Source organism: Cucurbita pepo, chromosome 13, assembly GCF_057944985.1.
Source record: "Cucurbita pepo subsp. pepo isolate OVF chromosome 13, ASM5794498v1, whole genome shotgun sequence".
NCBI classification, from domain to species: Eukaryota; Viridiplantae; Streptophyta; class Magnoliopsida; order Cucurbitales; family Cucurbitaceae; genus Cucurbita; species Cucurbita pepo.
The window spans coordinates 16164027-16182984 of NC_141810.1; the positions used below are offsets into that span (position 1 = coordinate 16164027).

Genomic DNA, 18958 nt, shown 5'->3' on the forward strand with positions numbered 1-18958 from the left:
AGGAGAAACTTGAAACAAATCGAATATTATTTTTAAGGATTAAATAAAATAAATTATGCTAATTTCATGGAAAAATACGCAAATAATAATAGTAATAAAAACGATAATAAAAACGAGGGAAAACTGAAACGCGATCAATTTATTTGTAGAGTTAGAAAATAGTGGAGAAAGGTGGGAGGGAAGTCTGTAGGATTTTCCCTGTTTTTGTAACCATTCGACCAAGGGAAAGAAGCAAAGATTATACCGTCGTTTTTCTAATTTTCTGGAGGAATCGTGCTCAGAGATCTATCTTATCACGGAGCTTTCATTGAATCGATCCACCTTTGTGTTAGATCCAACTGCATTATCACCTTCTGTCCGTCCTTCCTCATCCTTCAATGGATTCGGTGGAGGCTATCGAGGAGCTGGCTCAGTTGTCGGACTCGATGCGGCAAGCTGCGGCTTTGCTTGCCGATGAGGACGTCGACGAAACTTCCACCTCCGCTGCTTCTTCTCGTAGGCCTTCCACTTTCCTGAACGTCGTTGCCCTGGGGAATGTGGTAAGTTCACATCTCTTCTGATTCGTTATCCAAATACATTCTGTAGCTGTGGCATCTATTTACCATTTGCGCATGCACTCTTCATCAAATTCCCGAAAATTTTACCTGAAGTGGGGATCCTATCTGGATTGGATCATGGGAGTTTCACTCATAATATTTTTTTTTTAGAAATGTACGGCTCCAGTTATTGAGATTGGCGTTTGGTTATAATTGGAGGAAATGTACTACTTCCTCGTGATCGGGACACCTGCATTATTGCAAGGCCATTGGACATTCAAATCTGTTTCCATGAGATCGAAACCATGGATTGATATATCGACCTACGTATTCTGTAATATCCATGTATCTATTGAAAAAGCGTCGATATGTTTAATGGCACTAGCGCGTCGAGTTTACTAGACCACTTGGAGAAGCGTTGAAATTAGTTCTGCTTCGATAATTTATAATTCTTCTATAACGTCGTTCGTAGTTTTATATTTTAGAGATCACTCGCGATGGAGTGCTTCTTTCTGCACATTCCATACTTCTCTAAGTCTCATGTCTGGTCGAAGGCATTCAAGTGTAGATTCGGAAACGTCCTGAAGAGTAAAGCAAATACTCAGTCGATCAATGTGTTGTAGTGATGAAGAAGTTCCCATAAATATGGAAATAAAATGACATGGAGTTTCAACCATCACTTGAAATTGAGTTGGCATTGGATACAATGTTCGCTTTATCAAAGTTCTTTGGCTATTGTGTTATAAGCTCCTACATTTATTTCACTTATTATTTTATTACAATTTTCTGTTGTTTTGAATATTGGAAGGAGAATATACAGCACTTCCTTAATTGAATTTCTGAGTAATTATCTGGCAATGGACAGCAAAGCAATAAGCCTGCCGTTTTCATTGCATCTTGCTACTCAAGCGCTTATGCACTGCCATGAAAACTGTAGCACCTTACCATTGGTCCTGATTTCTCTCTCTCTCTCTCTTTTTTTTTTTTTTTTCCATTTTCCAGGGAGCTGGTAAATCTGCAGTTTTAAATAGCTTGATTGGACATCCTGTGTTGGTAAGTTGGATTTCACATGTTCTCAGAACCTACATTCAATCTTCTCCATATACAACTACAGAAGTGCCAACATTAAGGTCGTCACTTTACTGAGTTTATATCCTTTTTTTTTTTCTGTACCAGCCAACTGGTGAAAATGGTGCTACTAGGGCTCCCATAAGCATTGATTTACAGAGGGATGGCTCATTGAGCAGCAAATCAATTATGTTGCAGATTGACAATAAGTCTCAGCAAGTTTCTGCGAGTCAGTGACTATAATGGATATTCTATTTGCTTCTATCCAAGAGTTACAGTTTTGTGCTTATGTTTCATGGATGGTTTGATAAGTATTTCTACAAAATTGGATTGTTACATTGTTTCCTTTTCTTACTTTCCTATAGACATTATTTTCTGTTCAATTTTTTTCTTTGAAAAATAGAGCTTGCACTTTCAGTTATTAACACCAGTTGGTTGTGAATCTTTTTATTTTTCTTTCATGTTTTTGGAAATCACCGTCTAACATTTTGTGAACTGATAGTGTACTTGACGGTAATTTTTTTAGTTATTGTTAATATTACTTATATATTTTTGGATATAAAATGTTCAACTAATCCATATCTCTCTGCTTATGTTTTTTTTCCTCATTTTACCTATATTTATGCAGGTGCTTTGCGACACTCTCTACAGGACAGATTGAGTAAAGGTTCCTCTGGCAAGAATCGAGATGAAATCTATTTGAAGCTTCGCACTAGTACAGGTAGCTCATGAATCCATGATTAATGGCTTACAATTTTATCAAGGTTCTAGTTTCACGTGTTTTTAGTGTGAGTGATCGCATAAGCTGTGTATTAGTACTGGGCAGAAACAAAGATCAGTGGTAGTTAGAAGTGCTTCCACTGTGGTGGAATTGTGATGGACACTGGCGTATGTATGACAATAAAGCAGTATAATGATTCTTCTACTCGTTTCTACTAGAGTTTAAATGTAGGCTGTTTAGAAGTAGCTTTAAAGTTCTTTGGTTCAAGAAATTGAAAACAGTTTTCTGATTCAGAGAATTGACTTGAATGATTGTCTTTGGATATTCATTATCCAGAGGTAGAAACATATCTTATGAAACACAACGCAGCATCCTGGTTTTATAATGATTTTTTTTTTCTTTTACTATTAAAGTGTCATTTAGTGTCTAGCAACTCAAATTTTTTATCATTATGTATTTAACAAAATAACCAAAGGGAAATAAAGGTATTGGTACAAGAAACATCCTTCCAATAATTGATGCTTTAGTGTCCCTTATGTAATTGAGTTTACAATTCTTCCTCTCAGCACCTCCAGTGAAATTGATTGATTTACCTGGGCTTGATCAGCGAAGTGTGAGTGAATCAATGGTAAGCACAAATTACCATTCAAGGAATTGTCATCTATCGAATCTCTCCATCTCTTATTCCTTCGTTTGTACATTTAGCCGTAAATGAATTCTTTGATAAATTTTGTTATTAGTATCTAGGGGTGTAGTATTATCCTTTCTTCTACTGTAACTTGTTATAATTTGACCATTTTTTAAATGTAGATCTTAACAATATTTTCTTTATTTAATTTTTTCTTTTAACATAATTATTAAAATTTCCAAGATTCTCTGATTTTTAGAAATTGCATAAAAAACAATTCCGATGATTTATGATTGGAGTTATCAAGCACGTGTCTCACTTATTTGTTGTGTTAGGAAAAAATAACAAAGAGAATCACTAAATGACAAAGAGTCCACAAATGTTATTGGAGGGTGAGAATTCTCTTAGCGAACTTATTATAGCATGGATGTAGATTTTCCTTCATTTGTAAGGTGAGCAAGATAGTGGATGGAGACTTCTCTATCTAAGAGGGAGTCGTGTATTGAAGGGCAAACTGCCAAAGAATGAAAAAAGAAACAGAACAAATAGATAGGCTTGGAAAGTGGCATGCTAACCTCAAAAGCTTCAAAAGGAAATTACTGGAGAGGCTCATTTAAAGCTAATTGGTGATTTGTAAACAATAGTGTATAGTTAAGTTGACAAATGTGGTAAGACAGATAGCTCTGCTTATCCAACTAATGTTGAAAATTTTATGCATTAAAATCTAATGAACGATACATGATAAATTGATTAATAAGTAGAATAACTCTTGCAATGCACCACGCATGATCCTTAGAAGACAGTGAATATTTTGATTGGCGGTATAGCAATTTTAAAATGAAATGCCCCTGAGTCACTGTATTAAATTTTGCTGTTCTGTTTTGGTCAAATGGTTTTAGTGACGGATAATTTTTTCTTGTACAGATTAGTGAATATGCTGAGCACAATGATGCCATTTTGCTTGTCATTGTACCGGCCTCTCAAGCCGTTGAGGTTGCTTCAACTCGTGCCCTCAGACTGGCAAAGGATTATGACAGTGAAGGTAAACTACAACACCTAGGAAAATTAGGATGCATGTGCAGTTTTGCATCTTCTTAGGGGAGAGGGCAGGGAGGGGATTATTATATTTTTCTTAATCCTGTTGCTGCAGTAAATCTTGCAACTTTTGATTTTACTTTTGTTGTGGAATGTAGTCATTTTCATCAGAGTTAGTGGCCTCTTTTTCTGGATGCATCCTTCTCCTTCTTGACTGTTTTTTTTGTTTCTTGTAATTGCACTTCAACTGACATTATTTTGGTGTCCGAATCCTTACAACATTATTATGAAACGTCTCCTCCTTTGCCATTAAATCTTTCGTTGTTAAAATGAATGTATCATGTTGATTGCAGGAACTAGAACTATTGGGATAATTAGCAAAATAGATCAAGCTGCTTCTGATCAGAAATCTCTGGCTGCTGTTCAGGCTCTATTACTAAATCAAGGACCATCAAAAGCTTCAGATATACCATGGGTTGCTTTGATTGGTCAATCTGTTTCTATTGCTTCTGCACAGTCTGGTTCTGTTGGCTCTGAAAATTCTTTGGAAACTGCCTGGAGGGCCGAGAGCGAAAGTCTGAAATCCATACTGACTGGAGCCCCTCAGAGTAAACTCGGTAGAATTGCTTTGGTGGATGCTTTGGCTCATCAAATTCGGAATCGTATGAATGTCAGACTTCCAAACCTATTATCAGGGTACATTCTTTTAAATGCTACATTATCAATGTATTCTTGATCCACAAATTTTTACATGGCTTCTAGATGCAGTGGGTTACATTTATGTATGTGGTAAAAAAAATTTCCATTAAATTTTATCCAATTTTTCCTATCCATATTTTTTTTAATCAAATTCCAGTTGCATGACTAGGTCATATGAATTTGTATTACTGTTTTATGTAAATGACTTTTTCTGTTTTATATTAAAGAGCAATCTCCAACTTGGAATCTTTTGAAGTTTAGGAATTTCGGGTCTTGGTAAGGTTTGCATCTCTAAAGGTAGCTTTGTTTGTAATTCCCTTTTGTAACTTTCAACTTTGTCGGATCAACGGATTGAGGGGTTTTACAAATAAAAATAATTATTTATATTTATTTATTATTAAATGAACAAAATTTAATTTTGTGAAAAATAATATTTAATTTAAAATTTGACAATGTAATCTTGGGTTGTTTAGTTGAAGAATGTGATGAGTGACCAATAAAGACAATTTATATCTTGATCTTCCTCCACAAGGGATGTTGATGTTCTTCTCTGTTAACTAACTGGATTCCTACTTTCTATTTACTTCTTAATTTACTATATGCTAGGTTACAAGGAAAATCTCAGATTGTGCAAGACGAGTTATCGAAATTTGGTGAGCAAATGGTGGAAAGTTCTGAAGGGACAAGAGCTGTAGCCTTGCAACTCTGCCGTGAATTTGAAGATAAGTTTCTTCAGCACATTGCAACTGGTGAGGTGAGTGATATTAATTTTATAATAAGTTCTCTGTAATTGCTCTGGTGGAGGCCCATTTGTGGTTAGTTTAGCAATCTGCATACTAATTTAATTCTTGTTGCTGCTCCAACTTAGCACAATTTGGTAATATGAACCTTCTTTTGTGTGTCCGTGTGACACAAATCTTCTTAGTCCCGAAAGGCCCATGTTAATGGACAAGAAAATAGGCGGAAAAATATTAAACTTTCTGTTCTGGATGAATTTGGACACCATGATGTAATCAGTTGCCTTCACACATGAACTTTATTTAATGGAAATATGGAGACTTTCAAACTCAATTATGAAATTAAAATTAGTTTTATTTAGTACTTAGCTTTCTGTCTCTCGTTATTTCTTAAATAACGGAATGCTATTCATGTATATTTTATTTTCCATAAGCAGTAAGAACTGGTAAGACTTTCCTTACGTTTAAAATTAAAACTAAAATTAAAATGTTTAATGGAAATTGAGGTTAAATTATTTATAAGCATTCATTGAAACATTATTTTAATAATTTTTTATTTTTTTATTTTTTATTTTTGTTTCCGGTATGTTTGACTGTGTTTTCAACCTGAGCTTTTGTTAACTACAAAAAAGAGAAAGAAACAAAAAATCCTCAGCTTAATGTCATTTCTAGTCCAATATAGTTGTGATAGTTTCATCCTTTCATCTAGTTTGTGTGATAACCTATAAACGTATTCTTCTAATATAAAATAATACTAAAGTCTGAATGATTATCCTCGGTTCATACATCAAAGTGGTGCAACAATTTCTTTGATTAGCGAGTTTCAGTAGCTCCTCATGACGATTTCCAATTTTAGGGTGCTGGTTGGAAAATTGTTGCTAGTTTTGAGGGAAACTTTCCAAACAGAATCAAGCAGCTCCCTCTTGACAGACATTTTGACATTAACAATGTGAAGAGAGTACGTTTATGTTTGCCTCTTTTTCTCTCCAATTCTGTACTTCCGACATTGAATTTTTTGTTTTGCATTTAAGTTATCTTTATTTTTTGTAATCTTTACTTATGTTCTTTGATTATTTTGCAACAGATTGTGTTAGAAGCTGATGGTTATCAACCATATTTGATATCCCCTGAAAAGGGTTTGCGATCTCTAATAAAAGGTGTTTTAGAACTTGCAAAAGAACCATCACGTCTCTGTGTCGATGAGGTAAATTCCCACTTCAGACGAAGTTCAGTTCTCATGTCAAGTGCAAAATTAAAGAGAATTTGCATGTTAAAGTTTGTGTATCTGTCCTCTTTTTTGCACTTTCATTGTCTATATTAGGGATTGAACTGCTCACCCGTTTATCAGACTTTTTATTAAAAAAAAAAAAAGGAGTACAAGTTTGTTTTCATCTACCTTGCCAAATATGTAAAAAGACATCTGTTCATCTTTATGTAGTTTATCTTTTAGTTCATTCTTCTACTTACGGTATTCTTGCTTGGCTGGTGAAAAAGGTCCATCGGGTTCTAGTGGATATAGTTTCTTCTGCAGCAAATTCTACACCAGGTCTTGGAAGATACCCGCCTTTCAAGAGAGAGGTATGACAAACAAATTTATCTAGTTTCTGATGTCATAGTGCTCTTTATTTTTCTAGAAGAGAAAAGGGTATACGCGTATAGCATGATCAAGCTGCAATTGTTTGTGGCCTTGAGACTGTATATATGAAAAGTATTATCAACTTTCTTGAAGATCGTGGCTATTGCAAGTGCTGCATTAGATGGATTTAAGAATGAAGCAAAGAAAATGGTAGTTGCTCTTGTCGACATGGAGCGAGCTTTTGTGCCTCCACAACATTTTATTCGATTGGTACAAAGGAGGTACTTTTAATATGTTCTTTAGCTTGCATATTAATTTCCTCAATTAGTAAACATTAGTATTATTGAACATTAAAGGAGTGAATAACTCTAACCAACCTTGACCTAATTTTTCCTCAATCTACATAATTAAAAACCTACCATTGATAACTCATTTTGTTGCATTGTATGTTGCATGAGTTAGGATGGAGAGGCAACGTCGTGAGGATGAGGTGAAATACAAATCATCAAAGAAAGGTCAAGAGGCAGAGCAAGCAATATTAAACAGGGTATTTCTTCTCTTATGATTCGAGTTACAGAAAATTAATATTTGATTTTTTATCACTTTTCTACGCTATGCTTACCACAAGCATCTTCCTCTTTATTTTCCCCTTTTCTCTTTCCTCATATTCTTTTGTCAGGCTTCTAGTCCTCAAACTAGTGGAAGCCTGAAATCAATGAAGGAAAAGCCAGGCAAAGAGGACAAAGAAGTACAGGAAACTTCTGGTTTGAAGACTGCAGGTCCAGAAGGGGAAATAACCGCCGGTATGTATATGTGTACTTAACAGTTCTGCACATTGTTAGCAGACCTCTCTGTTTGCTCTCTCATGCCATTGACGGCCTCTACTTTATAGAACTTGTAATTTGCTTAAGCTATTAAAATGTCTAATCTTGTGGTGAACCTTTTGCTGGAAGAGGAGCCGAATTAGGAGAACACTCGAGTTCTTAATATATGCTAGTAGCTGTAATTTTGTCGCTGTGGTTGGAGACTCATTTAGGCCAATATGCTTCCAGACTCATGTCTTAGGGAATTGATGAAAGTAGCTAATGCTTGAGTTTGATTTTTTTATCAGTATTTTAAAAGAATGAAAAATGGTCTCAAGGCTTTCTCTATCGAAGAATTGAGTTGTAAGCTTCCATTTAAATCTAGAAACATAGAAAGACTCGCAAACATAACAAAAATGTATGGGTAAAATATTACTAACCGTAATGATTATATAAATATTAAAGACAAAACTCAGTCACATCTATCACATTCTGAAGTAAAGACTCTAAAGATCATTCAGAACATTATTATTTTATCACTTATAGAATTGTTCTTTTCTTTATTTTATATCTTCAATATTTTTTTGACTTTTTGGTGGTTTTAGTAATGGGCTAGACAATTCTGTCTCATGGTATATTACATTGCATTGGGAGCTTTATAACTTTGGAGGAGGGGCAGAGAATTGATATTATTCTAGTGATTTTATGAGGTCAAAAGACAGCTATGCTCTTTTATGGAGGCACAAGCCTCCTTGATATGAAGCTAAAAATTTGAGCTTCACTTAAATACGTGCATCAGGCCATCCTAAAAAGCTTTTTTTTTTTTTTTTTTAAAACCTTTATTATCTAACCTCTCATTTGAATAGTTTCTGCCAGAAAATTGTTTGTTTGGTTAAACACTTCATTACCTTTATTGTAAGGCTGAATTCAAAATCTGAAGAATGGAGTAGATGTTGAAGGTTTACATTGTTGGATAACTGGAATATTGGAATCTAGTTCTTGGTGAAGGTGTCTGTTTTGATTACTATTACTACACCCGTTAACTTTGAAACTTTCAAATATTTTAGGTTTTCTGTTAAAGAAAAGCGCTAAAACAAATGGATGGAGTAAAAGATGGTTTGTTCTAAATGAGAAGACGGGAAAGGTATGTGTACTTTTGTTCTATAATTTCTATAAGCTATTATGTGCAAGTCTGAAGGCTAAAAAATGTTAATGGTAGATTTCTCTTTTCCATCATTCTATTTGACATGCACATAATTTCAATTTGACTCATAACGCTGGTGTTGCTATATCAAGTATTCCGTCTATCATGTCAGCTTATATTTTTTAAAAATTAACTCCACGTGTAGTAGCTTATGGAATTTTATTGGCAAGTACTAGTTAAATCTTATCACTATATAGTTCCAATAACAATGTTGTAATGTTCAGTATGCAGTAGCTGCACATGTTTAGGTGATAATATTTTGATTTATCTGCAAGGCAATGTTCTGATATTTTTGTGTAACCTTTGCTGATTATCTATCCTTTTTTCATCTAATCTGTGCTAGAAAAGTAGTTCTTACAAATTTTCCTTTCTTATGTCAGCTTGGTTACACTAAGAAGCAAGAGGAGAGACATTTTCGTGGTGTGATCACTTTAGAGGTATGAAGAATCATTGGTATAGAGATTGTCAAGTTTTTCTAGTTCTAGATGTGGTTAGTTTACTTAAATTGACTTAGAAAATCAGGTTGAAGGATATAAAGCGTGTTTATACTTCAATAAGAGATAGCTTTTATTAATTAAATTAAACAATATAATTGAAGGGGGGAGGTCCGGGAATTCATCAGCAAAGGTTAAAGGTTAACCTAACCAAGTTAGAAAAGTTACTCCTAGTTACAGCTTTTATAGAACAAAAATTGTATTTACCTAAAATCTGATCATGCACAAAATCTTTTCCGACGCCCTTGAAAACTTCAATTTTTCTCTAGCCAAATCTGCCAAATTTTTGGAAGAATATTGATCATATATGTTTATCCTATTCCTTCTTCTCTGTTTTAATGTTAGTAGTTGGTGTGTTCAAATGCATTTCACATTTATAGGGGTAATTAAAAACTGAGGATTGAACGATTTTGTATCAATAGGTAAATATGCATGCTTGCTGTGAAAGAGAGGCTGGGCGGGAGTTTTGGTCTCTAATTATTTTTCTATATTCAATATGTTTTCTTTTTTCTTTTTTTCTTTTTGCTTGGTATCTTGGTCTAAATGTTAGTCTCTCACTCATACTATTTGTATCGTAAAGTTAATGTGTCAAATTGGCCCACCTAGATAACAAGTTGGCATTACCGATGTAGAATTCTTGGTTATGTTGTGATTATTACCATAATGAATATTTAAATGTTGTATTATCTGATGGTGGAAAAACTTAACAGAATTTCAGAGAAGTTTGACGAACAACGCTATCTGCTTTGAATGAAGCCAAATCTTTTAGTTGGTATTAAACCATCAATATTTCTCTTTAGAACTTATGCTCATATGACTGATACGTGGAAATCCATTGCTTTAATGAAGACATTAAATTCAATGAAGACATTAAATTCAGCTTGACGAAGAATCGATCTTGGCTTTTTTCGCTTATATTTAATAAGGCCAACTTTTCTCCTATGATATGGGATTTTCTTCTCTTTTTTTCTTTTTTTTTTTTCAATGTCATCCTCATCACTTCAACCATATCTGATGCTTAATTTAGTCAATGCATGCAGATAGTATATCTGGGCGGGAAGCTGATCTTTGAATGATTATGGAGCTATATTTGAGTTGCCTTTTTCTCTGTTATAAATAATTTTGCAGGAATGTAATGTTGAAGAGGCTTCAGACGAGGAAGAAGCTTCTTCAAAGGGTTCAAAGGATAAGAAAGCTAACGGCCCAGATCCTGGAAAAAGTCTCGTGTTCAAGATCACGAGCAAGGTTGCATATAAAACTGTTCTTAAAGGTTCGTTCTCTGTTAACTTTTCCAGTTATTTGGCTATTGGCTGTGGAACCTTCTGTTAACTTGTTTAGTCTTGCAAGTTATAACTCATTCTTTCCTTTTCAGCACACAACGCTGTTGTCTTGAAGGCCGAAAGTATGGCTGATAAGATTGAATGGATGAATAAGATAAGGAATCTTATTCAACCTTCCAGAGGACAGATGAAGGGTCCTGAAAGTGGTCTTCCAATGCGGCAGAGTCTTTCAGAGGGTTCTCTTGTAAGTTACCAACTTGCATCTGTTTCTTTGTAGCAAATTTTTGGATGACAATGACTTCTGAGGAGTCATCATGTAATTACATTTTGTTCTTAATTGTCCAATAATCCATTTTTTAAATTGTATATTATATAACTGTTAATTTGGAAGAAAAGCAAGCAGCTGCTTAGAAACTTTGATTTCATTTGATGAAGGATACAATGAGTAGAAGACCTGTGGATCCTGAAGAGGAACTACGGTGGATGTCTCAAGAAGTACGTGGCTATGTTGAAGCTGTCTTGAACAGTTTGGCTGCTAATGTCCCAAAAGTAAGCTTCTGTACAATCAGTTTACTCTGCTTACCAGTACGCCCCTCTATGCCGTGCAATGGATTTTAATTTAATATAATATCTTGCTGGTTGATTGATCGAACTGAGCAGGCAGTTGTGCTCTGCCAAGTTGAGAAAGCCAAGGAAGATATGCTAAATCAGTTGTATAGTTCCATCAGGTTGAATCCAATTCTTCTTATTGTTGGCGACATTTGTTAATCTTTTAGTTCTATTCTCAGACCTCATATGCCTACCTAATAATGACTTAGAAAATAATTTTGTTGTTATTCGGTAGTGCTCAAAGCACACCAAGGATAGAGGAGCTACTTCTCGAGGACCACAATGTAAAGAATAAAAGAGAGCGCTGCCAAAAACAATCATCTCTTCTTTCTAAATTGCTACGTCAACTCAGCGTACATGACAACCGAGCGGCTGCTGCAGCCAACTGGTCCGACAGTGGCGCAGGTATGCAGTTACTACTAGCTTGTATTTATGCTCTTTCCTATATATCTTTACCGTGAATTTTACTTTACACAGACTACATTCCGTTGAGCTCGATTATTATTTCTTAGATATAGAAATGTTTATCTTTCCAGAAAGCAGTCCGAGAACGAGTGCTCCATCAGGTGAAGACTGGAAATCTGCCTTCGACGCTGCATCCAATGGTCCTGCGAACTACAGTAGATCTTCATCCAATGGTCACAGTCGACGTTACAGTGATCCAGATCAAAACGGAGATTTGAACTCACGTTCAAGCTCCAACAGTCGCCGCACTCCGAACCGGATGCCTCCACCCCCACCGCCATCTTCGGGTTCAAAATACTATTAGCTGCACTGAGTTTAGACTATTTTGACAGTTTCCTTATCTTCATCAATATTTTTTTCTGTGAGGTGACACCAATGCACACCAGAGTTTGGGTACTTAGTCTTCTCATATTCATATCTTCTACTAGAGTCCAATACCAATACCAATACCAATACCAATACCAATACCGGGGCGAACAATAGATTTACATTTGGAACCTGGAAGGAAGGTTTGGCGTGTACATAGAAATCGAAGTTCCATATGCTTCTCCAGAGTTTGGCCTTGTCCTACGCTCGGATATTTGACTCAAAAAAGTATCCTTGAAATCTACCAATATATTTCTTCACATTCCTTTTCATGTCGTAAGAGATTTTGTTTCCTTCATTATTATTATTGTTTGCACCAATTTTCGGACACTAATGTATTTGTCTTGTGGCGTTAGTGATTCCATCTCAAATGTGCACTCTCCTTTGATGGCATTGTAACAATTGTATACTCCATTTAAATACCAGTCTTTTCAATGGTTTAAATTTAAATGCTCTGCCCAGTTTCCCCCTGTTTGGATTATTGTCCCTTTCTGTTAATCTTTTGGGTAAATGTACCTCTACAATCGGAGGGATGATATACTGATTGTGATTAGTTGTGCATGTTTGGCACCTAATTCCATAAAGCAACAGGCAATGTTTTTATCAGCTCACTAATTTTGAATTATCACTCCCAGATGATAATACAAAGAGGCAGAAAGGTCAGACACGTTACAAATCTCACATGTTTCTTATTTTGCATGAATTCGAGGTTATAGCTATTATACTATCTTGATCGACAATAACAGAAGTCATTTAAGTATGGTTTGCAATCTGTTTCAATTCTTTTATGAACAATTTTGGTATTTAAATAGAATTAACCTGGCTAAGCAGATCTGGTGTTAAGTGAAGAGAGGTAATAAACAGCAGAGTTTGCAAAAGCGTAGTGTGCTGAATGTTTTTTTTTTTGACCTTCACTAGGGAAAATGTGAAAGTGTGGATACATTTCTTAGAAAAGTATAAAAATGAAGAAGCTACAGCTTAGCAGCAAGAGAATCCAGGAAGTATTCATACGAAATTTACCAGATTTGCTGTTCCTTTCCATACTTGTTCCTGTATAAAGACTAACCACCATATCTAAGAACAGCCTCGTCAGAGTAAATAATAAAAAAATCATACATACAAAAACCACTGCAGCGCTTTGATTCTCCAGAGAAATCTGTTTCTCCTCAACCTTCTCAATCTCAGATCTACAAACAAGAAAAAATCATTAAGTCTATTATCATATTCACACCATTTATAGCACTGCAACATACTACACACTAATATTAGGTTACCTTTAGATTTTAAAAAATTAAGCTTATATACACTAATTCTATGCATAAGCTATCCACTTTCAACTATGTTTTCAAAAACCAAACAAAGCTTTGAAAACTAAAAAAGTAGTTCGAGAAAAATAGTTTTTTAAATTTTGATTGAGAATACAAATGTTTCTTCTAAGAAATGTGAAGTTTAGTGGTTAATTTATACATTAATCAAACTAAAATTTATGCAAAACTTGGTTTTATTAAAATGAGGCAAGTCTACGGTGATTTTTGCAGGGTTTTTTTTTTTTTTTTTTTTTTTTTTTTTTTTTGGTTAAAATTTGTAGGTGAGTTAACAAAAATTGAATATTAAGTAGAAATTACAAAACTAATTGAAGTCTAGGTTCCAAGTTGTTGAAATTGAAAGTTTAAGATAGAAAATTGAGGAGGGTTCGGGAGGTGTGGAACTTGAAAACTTTCCCTAATTTTCTTTTCTTAAAAAGTCCTACCCGATTACTTGGTACTAATAATAAATGTGTGCGAGTGTGAAGAGAGGAGTTGACCTGAGGATTGCATTGTCTCTGAGAAGGCTATCCAACTGCAGAGAAATAAAGGACCTCCAAGAAATGAGATCCCTAACATCTTTACCCTGCAAAGAACACATTTGACAGTAGGATTAGATTATACGGAAAGGTTATGGAGATAAAGCTTGAACAATAACCCAGAATTATATGGAGGTAAGAATTTAACATACAGCGCTCTCCTGGATTCTGAGGAGATTCCTTATGTCTTCTCGGCTCTTCTGTAGGAGTAGCTCGTTCTCTCTTGTCTCATCATTGAACTGTCTGAAAATATTTCCATATTTGGAATTTAGTTCTTCCAAATACCGCTCCAAGATAGACAAGCTTAACTCAGATGAGCGAACTTTCTGCATTAGTATCTTGAGAACAGTGTCCCCAGGCATCCTGCCTGCTTGATGATGCCGCAGTTCTTGAAACCTATCGGGTAAATCATGTTTAACAAAATCCTGAACAATATCACCGTCACTCCTTAAAGGGGATATTTCTCCGTCGTAGTTATGATGTTCGTCGTTGTCCTTCGCCGTCGATTCATCATAAGCAGAAAGTCCTGTTGATATGAAAGTATTATCATGAACCGAAACCAAATCCTCCAGCATTTCCTCGACAGCATCCAGTCCATAAACTTCAAAAACACTCAGTGTGCAGTAGAATTCTGAACCGTGATGACTTAAAAGCCTCAACTTCAGGTATCTCGCCCATTTCGGCTCCTCTAAGACGAACCTTTGAGCTTGCTTCGCATTTGCAGCAGTAAAGTTTCCAAGCTTTACCCATACATCTGTAGGATAAACCGAACTTCCAAGAAGCTCAAATTCCTTCAAATTGGAAGAATGGTGCTCAAAATTAGCAATTTTAATTGTACGCACCAACGTTTCTTCAGAGAGTTCCATAGTAACAAATTTTTCCTCAGCAGAACATGGATTTCTGAGGTACTTATCTGTGTCCCTTCCTAATATATTTGAGGCTCCCTTGGCTTCCTTGTTAAATCCCAATACCTTCGACCCCTTTGAAGCTGCTGCATAATTGTATTCTGCACCGCTAGGCTCCAACCTATGTATAGCACTTTCCACTTGACCAGGTCTGGTTTTGGTTTCTGAGATAAATGCTCTGCTTTTGAATACTTCGAGACCAAGGGGTAAAACATGAGACAGTCGATCAGCCTTCAGAGAGTCAGTTTGAAAACTCCTTCCTAAACCATTTTTCTTATCATCAGGCTGCTCTCCAAAAGCAAGCAAATGTACATCCTCATCAAAATTGTCATGATTTACATTTTCTTCACGAGCAACGATATCATCGTCAAAGGCTATAGATTCTGCACTGTCGATGAACCGATCCTTTAAAAGAGCAACTGAACAATTTTTATTCCGACGGCTTTCAGTAATAATTTCAGAATGCTTGTAGCTTCCACTCGTGGATTTTTTCCAAGTTGATATGCTATCTGGTAGATCGGTGCAGCCATCTAAATAACATTAAAGTCGAGCATAAGTTGGTATTTAATTACATGACCGTGTTGTTAACTAAAGAAAACAATACAAATGTACATAGGATCAGTTAATTCAGGTATATCCTTTACTGTTGTTTAGCAGAACAATTAGATCCATGTCTCCTAGAAAGTATAAAAAATAATTGGAAATTAAAAGATCCAGCCTAGATTGAAATCTCTGCAAACTATCAAATACTTGAAACCCGAACTTCTAAGATAAAGACTAGAGGAGAAACGCAAAGTCAATTTCAAAATAAACAAGCATACCGGCCCCTAAGGAGAAACCCAAACATTGATGGACGACTCATATAGAGCAGACTCACATTCAATAGGAAAAAATCAAGGGGAAGCCATCCGATTCAAAATCACTATGAAATAAATGTATCATGTCTAATATACTCAATTTCTGGATCTTGCGCAACACAATTTGCAATCGAACTGAAAAACCTAATGGTGACTGACATCTCAAATATAAAGAAAACATATGTTACGTCCAACATATGAGATGAAAGTGTTATATAACAGTGAATCCCAAAGTAGATTCTCAGATCATTGTAAAAAAAAAAAAAAAAGAGGGATACAGAAAATTCAGTTAGATGCTGACCTCCACGGCTGTTGCCTTGTCTGATCCATAGGCTAAGGAGGAAGAAAAGCCCCCACAAAACAAAAAGTAAAGACAGAGAGAACATATACAAGCCATTCCTCCCACCGGTAGTTTTCTCCAAAGCTCTTCTCTGCAGAAGAGCTCTACGTGATCGCTGCATCTCACATCAAATCAGGCCACAAATCATCCACTGCCTATGGACAAGAAGTATGCTGCACCAAATAAATCATGAGTTCACATTGATTCTCACTTTCCAAAGATGTGACCGACGATATAGAACTATCCAGATGTGACAAAAAGTAGAAGATTACTTATGAATGAATATTCAACCCAAGCATGTTATAGCAGGATGTTGTGTCTGTTTCAAGCCACCCCCACCCCTTAAATAAAGGAAGTGGTAGCTTTTGTAACAGCTCCGTAAATTCATACTTGAGAAGAAATGAAACATAAGCAGATTATATTCTAGAGAATCAGGATTCTTAAATAATGTTCGGCGCTCCAAGGTTCATCAGAATATAACAGATCATTCACAGCCAGTTTTCAAAACTTCAGCGGCAACGTCGATAACAAATTTAGAGTTCCAAAGTAAATGTAAAGAACAACGAAATATTTATAAATAATAATAAAAAAATCCCTTCACCGTCAAGTAATGAAGCTTCCTGTAAAATTCGTATTGGAAATCTGACATGTACTTGTTTCTTAAAGATGATCCATCTCCAAACCCACTCCGTTTTCTGAAAATGATAAGTTCTCGATAAAATAAAGTGAGATCTTGGGAGCTAATCAAACAGCACCTTTTTATACAAAAGAAACACCGTCCCACCAAAACCGGACGGTGTCGTGGCCACATCTAGGTGGATTTCGAAAGTTAAGGAGCGAGATCAATTATAAGACCTTCCAGTTGATCATAACCTGGTTTTGATGGTGTCGGTAAAGCAATTGAATTAGCAGACAATACTTCATTTGATCATATCACGTCGCAGATGATTAGGAGCAGATCACAGATTGATTAAGAACAAAAGGGAAGGGGAAAATGGATCAATTGATAAAAACGTACATAGGAGAAGTGAGAGAGAAATAGCATGCAAACCTTGAATTGCGATCGGCATCGGGAATGCGGAAATGCGGGAATGAGGAAATGAGAAGGAGTCAAAGAAGAGAAGAAGAAATTGAGAGAAAGAGGTGTGAAGTTGAAGGAAGGAGAATCGAATTGAAAAGAAGAGAAGTAAAATCATACATGGTTAAAGGTGAAGAATAACGTATAGGGCGCGTGGACAAGGCGTTTGATGATCGAAAACTTGAATTTCGATTTCATTTGGAAACGGTTCCATCTTCTTTCCTCAAATTCAAATCCAATCCAACTCTCGCTCTAAAATTGCATTTCCACTGTTCGTCTTTCGCCTCTCTCTCTCTAACTTCAAAAACTAAAAACAAAGAGTAGATTGGAATGTCCATTTTGATATCTAACAAAAAAATTGTTAATTAATAGCGCCCCATGTAATGCCACTACACACTATATACTATATTATATATTTTCCTTCTTTGTTTATTAAAAAATATAAAATCTGAAACTCTGTCATTTACAACCAAATCTGAGCTGCCAATGAACGTATTTGAATCCAACATCTTCCCCGCATTAATTCTCTCCTCCTCCTCCTCCTCCTATCCTTACATTTTTTTCTTCTCTTGTTTGCAGTTACAAAGCTTTGAAATTTAACATCTTCTTTCCCCGTTTGGTTGACAAACAAACATCTTCTAAATCTAGAATGACAACCATTGGATATCAAGTATTTCTTTGTTATATTAGCTTTTAAGTTCTTTTTCTCTCTAGATAGCTTTTAAGTTCTTTTTCTCTCTAGATACACCCAGTAATGTTAAAAACAATTGAGAAAATCGTTTCAACCATTTTAGATACACTCAAGGAACATTTGCTAAAAAATTTCACTAGAAAATATGTATATTTAAACCGACTTCAATTAAAAGTATAGAGACTAAATAGATGAATATATATATATATATATATATATATATATATATATATATATATATATATATATATAATTACCTTTATACCCTCTGTTTCAAGAGTTGATATAAATCTCAATTAAAAGTATAGAGACTAAATAGATGAATATATATAGAATTACCTTTATACCCTTCGTTTGAAGAGTTGATATAAATCTCAATTAAAAGTATAGAGACTAAATAGATGAATATATATAGAATTACCTTTATACCCTCCGTTTGAAGAGTTGATATAAATCTCAAAATCGAGAAGAGAATAGAAGAGGAGAGGAGAAGTTGGTTGAATACAATTACAAAGGATGGAAAGTGAGTGCTTTTATAGCATTCTAAAAGATATTATAAAAAATTAAAAATTAAAAATAAAATAAATGAGAATTCCTACATATACACATACTATTGATGTTCCCTAATAAAAGATTAGAAATTGATGACCCACGTTTCTTCCTCAAATATGCATCTACCTTATAATGGAAACAAGATTATCGGTGTCTATCCAAATCTACATAAGAATACTATTATTTACTATATTTAGAATAATCAGTTTCAAAATTCCCAAATTCATATTTTAATTTTAAATTAAAATAAAAAGTCACCTGGAATGGAACCAGTTATGTATTCTATTTATGGCCGTGAATAAAAGTCAAATCTAGTTAATTTTATATTTCATAATAATAATAATAGTGAGATGAAAATTTAAAACATAATTAAATACTCTAACCTGCTACCTTCTCAAGGTGTTGTCGCTCCTGAAGATAAGAAGACAGCCAAATAGCAGCAGCAGCAATCACAAGCTTTGTTTCAGGCAA

At 34.9% G+C, this 18958-nt stretch overlaps 2 protein-coding genes across 11 annotated transcripts; one reads left to right on the forward strand and one right to left on the reverse strand.

Moving 5' to 3' along the window:
- The first annotated feature begins 133 nt into the window (after positions 1–133).
- On the forward strand, positions 134–12671 carry LOC111808508 (dynamin-2A). Its single transcript, XM_023694529.2, has 22 exons — positions 134–539; positions 1539–1589; positions 1713–1833; positions 2233–2325; positions 2892–2953; positions 3878–3995; positions 4342–4684; positions 5294–5441; positions 6281–6382; positions 6509–6628; positions 6919–7002; positions 7154–7281; positions 7463–7547; positions 7680–7803; positions 8871–8947; positions 9388–9444; positions 10630–10771; positions 10874–11025; positions 11217–11330; positions 11442–11509; positions 11626–11795; positions 11927–12671. The coding sequence occupies exons 1-22, from the start codon at positions 378–380 to the stop codon at positions 12157–12159; spliced, it is 2754 nt and encodes a 917-aa protein (XP_023550297.2). The 5' UTR covers positions 134–377; the 3' UTR covers positions 12160–12671.
- Positions 12672–13073: 402 nt separating this feature from the next.
- Positions 13074–17567, reverse strand: LOC111808509 (SUN domain-containing protein 4). Of its 10 annotated transcripts, none has more exons than XM_087117126.1 (6): positions 17365–17567; positions 17185–17217; positions 16128–16339; positions 14217–15499; positions 14026–14111; positions 13074–13408 (listed from the first exon to the last, which is right to left on the reverse strand). In XM_087117126.1, exons 3-6 carry the CDS (start codon positions 16285–16287, stop codon positions 13168–13170), a joined length of 1770 nt encoding a protein of 589 aa, XP_086973252.1. In that variant the 5' UTR covers positions 16288–16339; positions 17185–17217; positions 17365–17567; the 3' UTR covers positions 13074–13167. The 10 variants fall into 10 exon arrangements, with proteins under 10 accessions (XP_086973252.1, XP_023550301.2, XP_023550308.2 ...); XM_023694533.2 differs by adding an exon at positions 16768–16861 and having other exon boundaries at positions 17040–17567; XM_023694540.2 differs by lacking the exon at positions 17185–17217.
- Positions 17568–18958: the final 1391 nt, after the last annotated feature.